Source organism: Falco peregrinus, chromosome 4, assembly GCF_023634155.1.
Source record: "Falco peregrinus isolate bFalPer1 chromosome 4, bFalPer1.pri, whole genome shotgun sequence".
In the NCBI taxonomy this organism is placed as follows: Eukaryota; Metazoa; Chordata; class Aves; order Falconiformes; family Falconidae; genus Falco; species Falco peregrinus.
The window spans coordinates 9394072-9409300 of NC_073724.1; the positions used below are offsets into that span (position 1 = coordinate 9394072).

The 15229-nt window shown below is 44.6% G+C and overlaps 1 protein-coding gene across 2 annotated transcripts in view; it reads left to right on the forward strand.

Annotated features, from left to right (window-relative positions):
* The first annotated feature begins 8096 nt into the window (after positions 1-8096).
* The window catches only part of VGLL3 (vestigial like family member 3), a 28392-nt gene continuing 21259 nt past the window's right edge, over positions 8097-15229 (forward strand). For both annotated transcript variants that reach the window (XM_055803054.1, XM_055803055.1), the window contains exon 1: positions 8097-8420. In XM_055803054.1, coding sequence (XP_055659029.1) covers positions 8316-8420 — 105 coding nt within the window. In that variant the 5' untranslated portion in view covers positions 8097-8315. The remainder of the gene's footprint in view (positions 8421-15229) is intronic.

The window sequence follows — 15229 nt, forward strand, 5'->3', positions numbered from 1 at the left end:
AACCAAACAAACAAGAAAATCTCAACCCCTCATCAAAACTAATGGTTTTCATGGGAACTATGGTGCTGATACACTTCGAAAAGTAATTTTTTTTTTATTCATAGCAAGCTATAGTAGCTATGCTGCTGTTGTTAGCCTGTGGGGCTTGTTTGACAGAAATGTACCTAGCCAGAGGTGACAATTTTCTGTCTCACTTTGAAATATGAAAGATGAGTTTAGAAGAAAGCATTTTTTTTTTTTTTTTTTTTTCAGAAAAGCTAACATGAATGAAATACAACACTGAGCACTGTTGTGTTGGACCCACCTCCTCCAAAAAACTGAAATGCATTATACATTGTATGTACTTTTAAAGCAGAAGCACAGTATTTCTTTTAGATACTAAGGATAATGCATGGGTGTGTATATGGGTAACAACTGTTTACTGGGTGAGAAAATTCTGTTATGGGAGAAAAAGATGGAGCTTAATCTTCAGCTCTCTTATCCCTGACTTTGGGAATATTACCTCTGTTCAGTAGTTTGCTTTAGTTTTGGTGCAAGCAAAAGCTATTCTACTGAATTTCTGCCATCCTCTGGCTTTCTGGGAAGTGAAGAATCATCACTGTGAGCAGTATACTTTAAGTTGCTTTTTCCAGACTTTCCAGGATGCTTGTTCTGCTCATTTAAAGACCTCCTTTTTCATTAAGGCAATCGCATCCAATAGCACAGAGATGCCCATGGAGAGCGGAATAACCATGTCAATGAATTTTGCTCCCTGGAGAAGACTAAACAAGCTGCATGACTTAAGTCCATGTCTGAATGGCAAAAATTCTGGCCATCATCTTGAGCTGATTAAGCCCACAGCCTCTGTATCTCTAGCTCTAAAAGAAATAGCAGTGATTGCTCACACTGTCATTGTGGAAATTAGTACATGTATATATAAATATTTTATGCATTTTACTATACAAATATTAATCCACTAAGAACTAACGACTTGCTTTCCCACTCATACAGAGTATTCTGCTTTTGTGTTGGGGAAGGAATGATGCCATAGACAACTGGGAAGAGCTGGCTAAGTGTTATTGATAGCTGCATTTTTATTTTATTTTATTTTTTTTACCAAGAGACTGATGATAATCTGGAAATTTTTTTTCTAGCCATTTCCTTTACCACAGGTTCTTTTGATAAGCGAATAACAGCTAATGAAAAGCCTATGATAATGATATCACAAGAGCAATAGGAAAAGAAACTTGGAAATGCTGACAGACTTTACTGTTGTGATAATCTAGTATAGGAGAAAGTTACATTGTTACTCTAATATACATTCTTGGCAAAAGGAGTAAAAAAAACCCCAAGCAATTGTTAGATTAATAACTTTTCACTGCCATTTAACATATATATTTAGAGTTGGGAAATGGTGTATAGTGTTAAAAATATGGCAGTTTTTCTCGTAGTTAATGCTTTCTGTCATTTAAGTCAAAGAAAGGACTTGCATTGCCCCGTTTCTGCAAGCAAGAGTCTTCATCAAACGCTCCTATAGTCACTAATCACACCTAATAAAACATAAGGAGTGTTAATTAGCTAAATTAATAGAGAAATCACTTCTGACAAGCAGAGTGAAAGGAGGAATTAAAGTGAGTGCAGTTCAACTGCATGCAGTACTGCAATTCCTTTGTTTCACAAGAAGATAGCTGACATTCCCTTCCTGGGAAACATGGATTTGCCATGTTTGGTGACAAAACTGTATGACTGTGATAGAAGTCTGAGGGTGAAGCAGGAGAGTAAAATTATTCCTGTTTTTCTGCAGATTGCAACATCTAAATTGCAAGACTCGGGGCAGGGGGAGGCAAACATTAGCTATGCCGGCAGGGATGGCTGTAGAAAATCTAGACATCGTTTGGCTGTGGAGAAGTCAGATTGCAAGATTGGGGTGGTGTTTTTTTTTTTTTAAACTAAGAATTAATCCAAGATAAAACTGATCATTATTTTACTGAGTTAGACCTAGCTCACACTGGTGCCTCTGTTCTATTAACCTTACAGATGTACATGTCTGCACTGACACAAGGGAAAGCGAAGGTAAGCAAAGAGATTATTTTGTCTTTAATAGCAGTTATGGCTTAAGTGTCATCAGAAGTCTGAGCCCTACCTTAGGATTTGTTACACTGGATCAAACCCTTGGCAGTTAGCTGATGCAAACATAGTCTGCTACAAACTCACTTTGCTGGTTCAGATTTGATCTAAATGAACTGCTGGGGTAATGTTTTGCTACGGGCTTCATGCCAGACCAGGCATTGTCAGCTTTGCCCCCAGCTGCATAAAACTGGCAGATGCTGTATATCATGTTCTGGCTAATTCATCAAAAAAGGTGTTCGTATGCGTGCCGTCCAGCAGTTACAGGTGGCATATCAGACTGGAAGACCACTGTCATGTTCTGTGAGCAGCTATGCTGATGACAACAAGACTGATTTCAGAGCGAAGTGTCAGTCAGTGCTCACGAACCAGTCACTGGTCCCCAGTCTGCAGAACAACAATTCCATATTGTCCCAGGTTTTCCAGTTGCCAGGAGCTGCTGGGCTTCATCCTGAATCGCTCCATGCTCACTGCTTTGGCTGCAGCCCCAGTGATTCACAGGGGGACCAGGGAGTGAGTCTGTGCTCAAACTGTGGCCAGTTAGGGACCAAGGAAACCTTTGGGGTAACTGGGAACAGCATTGAAGATACCCTGTGTTGGGCCAGCTGCTGCTTCTCTACCAACTAGAAGTTTGAAAGAGCACCCCAATGCGCTTTTTTTTTCCATGAGGGGGATGATGGAGAAGAAAGGCATCCTCCAACATCTGAATGTTTCAATTGGTTTTCTGCTGCTTCTTTACAGTTACTCCCCAGCTGCTTTGCACTTCCCTCTCAGATGCAACAGGGCCCCAAAATTCAACTGCTGAGATGGAAACATGTTTAATAATATGTTATGAAAAAGACATGGTGAAAAATTCCAATATAGATGGAGGATTTCAGTGCCAGACTGTGCCCTTGGATTCCAACGCATATCTTCCATTAAAGCTATTAAAAATGTTTGCGTTTCAAGGAAGAATTTAGATTTTTGACAACATTCCCTCTTTTTCTCTGGGAGCCAAACATTTTCTGTGGTAACAGAAAACATTATAACAAGAATAAATATAATGCATTTAGGCATTAAAATGAATAACAGTCCTTGATCTATTTGCTGAAGATTATAGGCATGAGATGTGAAAGCTGTTAGTGGCTTGAAGAAAGGTCCTTGCTGCAATCGGCACTACGGCTTTGCTTGTATTACAAAATATGAAGGAGATGACTAGAGAGGAATCCAGATCCTTGCATCATATGGAGAAGTTGCTGAGCATCTCGTGATCTTAACTTTGGCCACTGTTTTGCTGTATTTCATCGCATTTGCATCGAGATCCTAAAATCTAAGGGTAACATACTTGCCACAGGTGAGCTGCTGCCTCCTGTTTCAGAGGGGTCAAAACCTCCGTGGTGAGTGTGTAATTGCTGTGTGTATAAGGGAAATGTTGAGCCTGTTTCCTTTACCCCCAAGGTGCTGTATGAATGAAAACGGCATTGTAAAAGGGAATGCTGCTTTCCTTCCCAAACACCCAACCCTTCAATTTCTGTATTGTTTCAAATTAGAGCAATTTAAGTCTGTATAGAGAGAAACTCTTATCTTGTCCTCAGGAAAGGAAATAGCTCTCATCTTTTTCCCCCTCCTCAGATGTTCGGGGTGGTCTGTGAATGTTTCCGTTCCTTTTCTTCAGGAATGAAGGAAGGCTGCCTGTCTCTGTCTTGTGCATCTTCCCTGAGGAGTGGGGAGAGCCTGAGCTCAATGCAGGAGTTGGAGCTCTCTGTTGCCTGCTGCGTTTCTGGAACTTGCACTGTACCAGCTGGAAGCGTAGATCATGGTGGTGATGGCACTGCAGCTTTACAAGAACGCGCTTAGCAGCCCTTCGGTCCCCAGGTCAAGCTGAACTCCCTAGTGAGGCTACCCAGCATCATGTAAGTTAGCGAGAAATCTTTAGGCATTTGTGTGGCAAATTCCACCAGAAACCTAATTTGCTTTAAAGGGTGTTCGTCATCTCCACAAAAATGCTGTTTCATTAAAACTGACTACTTAAAAATTTATTTTTTTTGTCCATCTCATCAGAGAATTCCCAAGGCAGTTGTGAGCAAACGTTATTTTTACCCTTCCTATTCCTTTATATATAAGGCATAGATAACGCCTGGTGTTTATTTCCTTGGGATGCCGTGCATATCTTCAGATTTGGTCTCCTTGTTTAGGAAAAACTAATGTGTTGCATTTTTGGCTGTTGAGCAGACCGTAACAGCAAAGCCAAGGGGCTTTGCCTGTAAATATTAGCCACAGCTAGCTAGGGTGTGGTTTCCAATGATTTAAATGCTTATAGAATGCCATCAGAGAGTGAAACAAGGAGGCAGGGGGAGGGAGGGGATGGGTAAAGGAGAGGACTTGTTTGTTTTAATCTCTGTGGAACTGTTAACTGTACAGAGTTGTCTCCCCAAAGAAATATTTGGAAGCAGTTGCATAGTGGTGAGAAGGGAGGGGGAGGACCCTGACTTCTTGTTGTTATTGTTCAAAAGGTTTGGAAGGCTTGCAACTGTTTTCCAGCATTTATTCAGACCTCTACGTAAATTTTCTGATCTGTGGAAGTGGCAAGCACCCCAAACTCCATCAGGAAAAGTTCATCTCAAAACAAACAAATGAATTCTTGAAGAGCCTGTGCAGGCAGTTTCCACCCCGTTGTTACCTCTCTCCTCCAGAACACACAAGTCGCGTTCCCTTGATGTTATAACCCACAAAACTGCTGTACCAAGTCACGTTTGGCTGTGGTGCTCACCAAGTGCTCTCTCAGGGTTTTCTGGTCTTATTTCCTACGGTTGCCCTTAGCATCGCTGAAGCTAAGCTCGTCTAAGAATCAGTGTAGCCTGATGGATTTAGGAAGCTAGAATACACAGCAAAGATGAATGAACTTTAATTAAAATGCAGCCCGTTGGTTCTTTTCCTCATTAAAGAAACAGACTGTCACAGAAAGCTGGGGTGTTTCTCTTCTGTAAAGACCTCGTACCAGTCATACCTTAGCCTGTTCCCCTCCTTTCCTTTTGTCAGTGTGAGGCATCTGCCTTAGCAAGCTGTGCTCTTCATTCCGGAGTGATGAAAGAGGACAACAATAAATTACAGTGCCTTTTAAGAAATCTCCAAATCTTATCAGATCTCATATTTCATCCTGGCTGTTTTCTATGCCATTCTTTTACTCTAATTGCCACTGAAAATTTACAGTTTGCTGCTGTCCTTGTGCACCCAGTACTTGAAGCTACTGCTGTGAAATGGTATGGAGGCAGAAAGCAGAGATTCTCTCTCCTCCTTTTCTTTTTCTTTTTTTTTTTTTTTTTTTTAATTCCTGTTCCTTGTGAAATCCCCAAATTCACATTTTCCCATGCTTCTGGGAAGAGTGACACTTTATGTACTCTGAGGTATCGTTACGCTGCTAAAAATGGAAACTTGATGCTGCTTCTTGTGGGGTGGAGGGGAAAGAATTGAGAAAGGTGGCAGTTTTACCCCAACTGTCTTATGATGCTTGAATGCTGGGAATAGAAAGCAATATAACAAATGTCTGAAAACCCAGCCACTTACCACTTTTTTATATAAATTCCAGATTACGGGCCAAACTCACTGTTGACATAAGCAGATGCAAATCTAGTGAAGTCACTGCAGTTACTTCTGCTTATGCCAGAGGTGAATTTGTCCTTATTTTTGGAACGTGCTGGGTTTGTGCTACAACATTGGCACACTGTATCGCGTCAGAATGCTTCTGAGCGATGGCTGCCTGCCGCTGGCAGCCTGACATGATGCATCACGTCAAACATCTGCCTGATAATGATCCTGTTCTGCTTTTTGACATGACGTATCATGCCACTGTATCATGCCCAAAGGCACCTCTTGGGAATCGTGGCAGGACGTGTTAATAAGGAATGTGTGCTAAATGAGTACCGGCGCGTTTTGGCACCCTGTGGAAAACAGTGGTATCTATGTTAGCGCATCTATGCATCTCCTGCAAGTGCCTCACGTACTTGAGTGTAAAATGATTGCTAATGTACTCCCACCTCAGTGTATTGTATTAGTGTAGTAGATGATAAATCATTTTCTACTTTGATCTGGTTCTGCTTTAAGGCCCGATAGTGGATTTTCTCCTAAAATCTATCAATATTGAAAGAACTTGTTCCTATTTGTGATTTTACAGACTTGTTTTGTTACTGTTATTAAGTATAGGAGGGTGTTGTGTTGCCCTTGTGTTTTATTCCTTTTTAATAAACTACCATCAGGCTGCATCGCCGTTGCATCTGAAAGCATTTTACCTCTGACAGAACGGTGCTAAACAACATCTTCCCTGAAACAGGAAACATGTTTCACAATCCTCTGCAGCGAGCAGCACTGCTTCCCTGAGAGGATCTGCGCGGGTGGATAGCAGCCAGTTGTCCAAATGTGAGGAGGCCGGGTGCCAGCAGACGGGGCGGCCAGAGGAATGCCTGAAGGCAGCCCAGCCGTAGGCTAGCGGTAAAAACCTCCAGGTCAGGATCAGGCGCGTGTCCAGGAACAGCGAACTTCAGAAGGTGGTGCTTGTTATTGCCGACCGACGGCCCCTGGCTCCCGCGGACGTCGCTGTCGGGATAACGTTCCTGCCTTAGGCTTCTTGTTGCAGTAGGAAATGAGGGGAAAGAGATTTCTGAAATTAATAGGGCCCAGATCGAGCAGAGATTTGTAGATAGCAATCAGCACTCGGATTTTCTGTTTCCCTGAAGAAACTGTTCAGAAGCCCATACGTTTGGTTTAGCAAAGTGTGTGCTGTATGTGTGCAGTGCCCCCGTGGAAACTTCTGAGTGGCTGCGGAGGTTAACACTTCAGGCTGAATGCATTTAGGTAGATACATAAAATGCAACAGGAACAAATTACCAGAGTGCTATTAAAAAAGTATATAGCTGCCTTAAAATCTGTATACCCAAAACTTTTTTTTTAAAAAAAAACAAAACCAAAAACCCTAACCAAAACAAACAACAACAAAAAAACCAACCAAAAACGTGCCTGCAGGAAATTGGATCTTTTTTCAAAGTATTGCAGTTGAATGTTTTGGAGAAATGCTTTCTATAAACAGGGAATCCTACTGGGGTCAGACAGAGCTATTTTAACCTTATGTATTCATCTAACTGTTCTGGCCAAGGAGATGCCTGTGTGTGTATATATACAGAGAAAGAGAGAGGATAAATTTAGAGTTTTTGATTGAAGGCTTCAATGTTTGGCCACTATTAAATGTCGATAACCTTCAAATTTTGTGAAAAAGAAAGTTGAAAAAATTCATTTTAGGCCAAGCAAAAGCAAACAAGAGCAAACGAATGTAGGAATCCCCAGGCTGGTGAGCTGGGGTGATGCTGACGAGCCATATGCCCAGTCCTTTTCCATGTGTGGAATGGTATTGAAAGCCTGCGGGTCCGGGGCTGCAGCAGGGCAGCTCGCTGGCAAAAATGCGCCCCCAGAGCTAGGCCACAAGCGTGTTTGAGTGGGACTGGAGCCATTACAACCAGACCCTGGTTTTCCATGTGCTTTTCAAATAGAGCAGTGCACTTAATTGATTTGGGGGTGTGTGTGTATATATATTTTTTATTATTATTATTATTTTTTCTTCAGCATTGTGGATTGAATGTGGGGAGGGAAGCAAACCTTCCCAGCCTGTCTGGTGGAGAATGCATCCAACCTGCCAGCTCCTGTGGGACCAGCGGGTTTCTCCTCCCTCTCAGATGAATTCCCAGGGTGAGTCCCCGCCGCTGCAGGTGACACTGGCGGCCTCACTGCTGGAGCCTGGCCGCGCTCCCCGCCGACCGACCCCCGCCCCCCGGCAGCGAGCGGGGGGGACTCGCACCAAAAGCGAATAAATACATAAACGCGTCGCGGGGGGGGAGGCTGCCCGGGAGCGCAGCGCCGGGCGGGCTGGGGGCAGGTGCTGCGCGGCCGCGGAGCCGCCGGGCGGGGAGGTGGGGGGGGGGGCGGGCGGGGCGCGGTCCCGGTCCCCGCCCCCCCCCGGCCCCGCTGCTGCCGCCGCCGCCGGGGCGCCCCGCGCTGCCGCCGCCGCGCTATAAGTGCGGGCGCGGGGCGCGGCGGCCGCTGAAGATGCGCTGGCAGCCGGTGCTGCGCGGCGCCCCGCCGCGGCCGCCCTGCGCGGAGGAGGAGGAGGAGAAGGAAGAAGAAGGAGAAGAAGAAGCAGCAGCAGCAGGGGGAGGCGGCGGTGGCGGCGCGGGGCGGCCGCGGCCATGAGCTGCTCGGACGTGGCCATGCAGCAGCCCGCCCCGGCGGCGTGCGGGGCGCCCCGCTATCTGGCCGGCGCTGCGGCCGCGCCCGCGGCGGGATGCCCGCAGGTGAGCCGCGGGGAGGGAAGGGGTGCGCGGGGGACCGCGCAAGGTGGGGCGGGCTGGGAGGTGAGGGCGCTTTTGGGGGACACCCCCCCCCCCCCCCCCCCCTCCCTTAGCGGGCTGCACGGCGCACGCCAGCGATGCGCCGTGCAGCCCCCGGCCTGATTTGGAAATGCGGGGAGCTGCTGAGGGTGCCCCAGGCCAGCGGAGCCTGGTAAGACCTTATTTTTTAAAAAAAGAAATATATTTCCCCCCCAAACGCATGTACTTGTGGGGTGGATCTTGGCTTGCTGGGCTGGAGAGGGGACGGGGGAGAAAGTTCTTTCTTGCTTTCTTCCCCCCTTCCCTCTGCGCCGTCGCTCCGTACTTGACCGAGCTCCCCCGCTTTGTCGCCCGCCGGTGCGGTGCGCTCCGCGGGCGCGCACAGGAGCGCAACCTCCGCCCGCCGGCGGGGGGGGACCCCCGCTGCTCCCCACGGACGGGTGGCGCACCGCACCGCGCACCCCGGCTCTCCTGCAAGATCGGCTCCGGCGAGTATCCAGCTGAATTTGGTGATCAGATGTTTGTTGGTTGTGGTTGTGTTTTTTTTTTTTTTTAAAAAAAAAAAGTGAATCAGGAAATTCTTATCAGGCTGACAGCATTTTTAGACTATGCAGTGCGTGGGTGAAGTGGGACTAATATTGACTTGGCCCTAATGTAGTCATCTGAGAATACATTTTTTGGTTGTTGCTGCATTCCATAAGGTTTTATCATTATTATCCATGAAGATTGTTTTCTCCGTACATGGGAAGTGACCCCTAATATCAGCTTGCCTGGGAGACACGAATATGGGCTAAAACATTAAAATTCCTGTCGCGTGTTACTGTGACTTTTCTTTATTGTTGAGAGAGGGAGCCCGCTGCAGAAACGATACCCCAGCGAACTTGTCCAGGTTGCTCACGTTGTTCAGCGTAAATGCGAGCTCTGGAAAACTTGTGGGTTTCGTCTGTCGCAGCATGCCTTCGTTATTACTCCTTCTCTAATCTAGGTCACAGCTTGCAGAACCTTCCATCTATTCAGTAATTTTAGCTACAAACTTTTGTGTTTGAATATCTGGAGCTCCAGTTGTTAGCCTGCGTGACTTGGAGGGAAAGTCAATAAATAATCCCAAATATCTTGACTCTTTGACTAAGAGACCTAGAAGTAGAAAACTGTACTTGAAACTTCAGTGAACTTTTTGGCATTTAACTTGGTAGGTGATCAGCTGTATTTGTCTTCCAGATCTGGAGTGTAGAACACATCCTATGTGAAAAATCTATTAAACGCGTTAGCAGCTGTGTCACGCTCAAGTGCAATTGCTTTTTATTTTTAAACAGAATCATGAAGTTTCTCCATCAGCTGAAAGCAGCACCGTATATGAAATGTCCCAGAGGCACCCTAACGAGCGCCAAAGTTTCTTGAAATTTTATTTTAAATAAACTGAGTTCTTGTGGGCTGTGCTGCTTGAGAAAAGTGGAGGTAGATAGCAAGGCAGGGAACATAGGTAGCTCTGTTGAGCCAATACAGCTCGTGAGTTGTGGCCAGCACCGTATATCCCCTGTCCACCAAAAAACATTCTAAACCTTGCTGTATCCAACATGTTACTGACAATTTCTTTCAGTTCATCCTGCTTGCACCAGTTTTCCTGAAATATAATGGAGCTGGCAGGTCTTTGCAAACTAGTCAAATGTCAGACTGAAAAACGGAGCTGTTGTTGCCGAACTAAGAATGTTGCACCCTCTAGTTCCAACAGCTGCGAACTTCAGAGCAGTGCATGTATTTTCTCTGAATCCAATGTTTTTTAAATAACAATAAAAAAGTAAACAGAATTAACTCCTCATGCATCTGTAGTGGTAGTGGAAAGATTTATTTTTTTTGCGTAAAGCATGACATTGGGCAAGTGTCTGTTTCTTTAGAATTATCCTGTCAAGGGACATTTAATCGACTGGTGCAGAAGGTAAGAAAGAAGGGTGAAGAAACTGTTGCCAGGTTTTTGTTTCTTCTTACACATGCGTTCAACATGTAAAATGCTCCTGTGCTCTTTGTGAGGATCATGACCGTTTTAAAGTATGTTCTTCTTTGCCAGAATTAAAAACTGTGGTTTAAAAATAACAGCGAGGGAAGATGAATTAGTGGGATATCTTAAAACTAAAGCTCTGTATTGGATCTGATGAAGTGGAGCTCACCCTTAAAATATCCAAGGACTCCATGGAAGCTTTTTTCAGTATCAGTGTGCTACGCTGTTGTCTTTTCGGTACCCAGTTTGTTTTCTGAGAGAGAAAGCTCCTCTGTGCTGTGCTCCTGTTGGCTTTCCTTCTCTCCTCAGTACGAGGAGCTGAAGGTCTGTGACTCTTGCTAAAGCTTGTGCATCTTTGTAGGTATTTTTAATAAATCTGCAACAACTGTGTTGTTGTTATGCCGGTTTTTGGTATCAGTTTTGTCCCTTTTAAAGAGCAGAGCAAGCTCCTTAGCTGTGGAGCTGCCGTTGCAGATGTATAGGCTCAAATTCTGGGCCATGGTGTCTATCTGGAGAGCTAACCTCATCGTGTTTCTATAGGTTGCGTACTGCATACGTGGGTCAGGAGAAGCATCTCCAGCACACAGCTGATATTATGCCACTGCAGTGAAAGGGTTGAATGGTCTTCTCCGTATTTATTTTATTTTTTTAAATAACAGGTCTCGGATTGCTTTTAAATGGTGGACTAGCATGCACCTGGGTTTTGCAGGAGTGACACTTATTAATATTAATTAATATATTTTTTTATAGGGGCTGGTCCATCATGCCTTTTTAAGTTACCCCGCTCTAAAGTTACTCCTACATTTCTGTATCTGTAGTTTTCAGCGCAGGACTGATTTTTGCCTTGCACAGAAATGCAGGATTTCTGGAAGCTTAGCTTTCACCAATCCTTAGCCAAGAAAGGACTTGCTGGCAAATTAATTTCGGTGGGATTTTTTTTAAAAGCACTTAATGGACTGAAGCCTGAATTCCTATTGAATGTTAATGGGAGTGGAGGCTTAGCACCTTAGATCTTTGAGATTGCTGCAGTCTAGGGTGTTTGCTGGAGGGCAGTGAGCGGAGTATGTATATACACATGCTCGTACAATGCCAGAAGGCGCTGATGAAAATGGGGTGTGGCCCTAATTCTACAGATAAATCGGGGTTTCCATATTCCTTTGCCAAAAGACATAGCGAGCGTGTGCCGGTGTTGCAACACAAATGTGCTGCTGTGCGTGGTGAGGAGCCGTGCCGGCGTGAGGGCAGAGCACTGCAGAATGGTGAAACTCAGCCGCTTTGCATCGTACGCTTTCCTGAGGGGCTTTGCAGGAGTTTGGCTTTCCCGTGGGCTGGGTGAGAGGAATGGGTGTAACGGAGCTGCTCATTTGAAGAGACTCCGGAAACACCTAATTACTGAAGAATCCCACTGTATTCCTGGCGTGCACGGAACGCTGTGATGGCTTGCCGTGCCCTGGCAGCCTAGGTATAGCAAGCGGCAGAGCTGAGGTTAAGGTAGGATTCACCCTGGCTCACTAACAGCTGAGCTTAAGACCTTTGAGATGGGAAGTTACAGTAAATGGTAGTTTTGGAATTTCTCCATGGTATGTAGAGGTAGAGAGCTAAGCCAACACCATCCTTGCTAAATCAAGTCTTGCATGAAGAGTTGTGATGTGCTCAAGGCAGACTTTCTGCTGGCAGTGCTGTAGACAGACTTTTTCCAGATAAGGGCTTGTCTTCATTAGAAAATTAGGTCACTAACTCAACTCTTCCTTCCAAACTAACAACATTGCAGACAAGGGCAAGTCATGTTTAACGTCGTGTCAGCTGGCTGTAGCTAAACCCTAATTCACGTGCTGTAACTTAGTTTTTCAGTACAATTCTGTGTATCACATGCTCACAACTTTGAGGACGAGTTTATTATCCTGCTTTTACTGTGTGGCAGTCCACGTAGCTAACGCAGCAGAAGAGAGCTTCGCATTCACTTTCTGTAGTTCAGATGCTTTCCCAAGACTTCTTCTGAAGCCTGACGTTTGCCTTACTGCCGACTTTGCTGGAAGCTGAATCAGACCTACGTAACTCGCCTTTAAAGGCTACTCTCAATTACAGGATGCAAAACCTAGATTAAGTCTTGCCTTGTGTGGGGGGCTTTTGTTGGTTTGTTTTGTTTAATCCCATGAGATGCTGCTGATTTAAAAAAATTGGCTTGCTTTACTTTGTCATTCTGACTGGGACAAAACTCTTTATTTGATCATCATCTGCATAAAAATAGAGCTTTGGACTTGAATGGTACACCTCTGTTTAGATATACAGCAAAAGAAGTAGAAATTCATTCTTTTTCCACTGCTTCCCTCCATCGGCAGCGCATAGCAGGAGCCCCAGGCTCTGCTGCTGCAAATCCAGTGGCTTACCTGAAAGCGAGCGTGTGGCTTTGCTCTTGCCTTGCTCATTTGCGAGGGGAGCAGTGAGCATTTCATGCTTTCAGGCCATGCCGTCAATACTGCTTTCAGGCCCAGCGTTCGGTGCCCTGATTGCTTGAAATTGTCTCCTTCCTTGAATACGTTCTGTGTTATCAGTGGGAGCCTGCTTGGCAGACAGCTCCACAAATGGAGGACTGTCCGTGATTTGCCTCGAGTTTGTTGCTGAAATTCCTTCGCAGAAGCTTATGTCAAATGACAGCCTTTTTCTCAGGATAGGGTCATATAGCGTTTCCTCAGCGTAGTTATTCTTTCTTTTTTGTTCCTGTTCTTTCCCTCATAATGGAAAATCTGTAACAGGTGGCCACAGGCACACCACACTTTCATGCTTGGGAGCGTAAAGGACCATGTGCTGTGTAATGGCATGTGTGGAGATGGGGAGCTGTAGGAATAGGCAACCAGCTTATATGAAAAATCAGAGCTGGCCTGAATTTTCTATTCGAACTTGGTGAAACTGAAACTTTTTCTGTTCTCAGCTCTGCTTGGTTGTTTTTCTGTTTTGCTGCCTACTAGCTGGTTTCAGCTGGAAGTGAATTTTTTTCAATTTGTGAAGAGGAATGTTCTGACATTTTTACCAGACACCCTGGGTGAGATCCGGGACCCTTGAAGTCAGTTGGACTTTTGCCATTGGCTTTAATGTGGCCAGAATTTCACTGCATGGGAACCGTTTTGCTTGGTTCTGGATAGGCTATGTAAGAAAATAACAGGAATCTTTGAGAGGGGGGGTTGTGTGAGATTTTGGACCACATGCTTTCTTGGTCTAGAAGTGGTCAGATTTTCTCCAGAGGACAGGATGATGCTTAGCCAGCGTAAACCTTCTCTTTAATATTCCTGCATTAGTGGTGATTTGCTATTGACCTTTAGTTTCCTTTTGTTAGACAGCTTGTGGTTAAGAGTTTAAATTCTCTTTGCAAGACCCTGTTTGTGAATATATGAAATAACAAAAGTAGCGTTGGTTTAAGCCGAATTCAACCCATGGTGTGCAGCACTATTTACTCAGAGGTTGTACCGTTCATCCTTCAGCCGTGAACTGAAGTCTGTTCTCTTAAGCTGGCATCAGGTGCTATAGACGCTGAATTTCCCTATTTCCCAGTACACTAAGCTGACTATTAATTCTGTATTCTGGGTCTTGGCCAAAATGAGCTTTTGGGTGTTTGTTTTGTTTTCTGGAGGCTGCTTAATGTCAGTCTCTAGTTTGTAAGGAAGGGAGAGGTGGATTTCATGAATATATTAAAGTATTGGTGATCTGAACATAGGCACGAAATCACACTGTGTTTGGTCAGGAAATACTCTTCATAAGATCTTACAGGTGCTTTGGCTACTTCAATATATGCCAGAACTATTCTTATGAAAAACAAAGTGAAACTGGGCTAGCCCAGGTTATTTATCAGAGACCTAACCAGGGTTTTTCTGGGAGGTGGGGGGTGGGAGTAGGTTGTTCAAGCCACCCCCCCCACACCCCCACCCCTTACGGTGGGACAAATTCATTTAGACCTTGATCTTTCATTTAGCACTTGATGATCTCGTGTACTTTTCCACTCACGCAAGTGCAGTCAGAAATGCTATGAAAAGTAAGGTCAGAACAAGTAACACGGAATTTGGGTGCAGACAGGGTGTTTAAGGGAGTGGAGGGGGAGAAAAACGTTAAAGGATGTATACAGTGGAAGGGATGTATATACATTGCATACAGGGAAAACTTACTGAGTCACTCTGTCTTGCTGTAGTCTCTTATTTAAAGAGTTCTGTAATTACAGGCTGATAATTTCATCCTGAAATACAAGTTTATTAGAACTGTGTCTGATCACAGGCTTGAAGCTGGTTCTGTTGGTTTTTTTAAAAGAGATAATTTAGAACTGTCATCCTTTGCAAAAAACTGTCCTCAAAACACATCTTTTCACTATAAATAACTTCAGTCCATACGCGAGGCCTTGTATGTATCCATCAGTACTGTCATGTTTTTTTACATTAAAAAAAAATAATCAGATTTGGGGTTCTCAAAAGCAGCAGTTGCTCAGAGTATCTTGTAATGACTACCCATGGACTGGAGGAGAGGGAAGAGAGTTGAAATGGAAAATGAATTAGATTCTTAGGCTGTGGAAGGGGGGACATTCCTGCACTGAGAAGCGACTCTGGAGATAAGTTTTAATTTCCTGAGCTCCCAATCTTTGTATAGGAACATTGAAAGACTTCCTTCCTGATAACAAAGTCAAGCCAGGGGCTGTATTAAACGGTGTGTTTCTGTATATAATTGCATGCTTGTATATCTGTTTGCATATTTGCAGTAGAAATGCAAGTAGTGTACCTGTGATCGAAGTCAACTTTTAAAG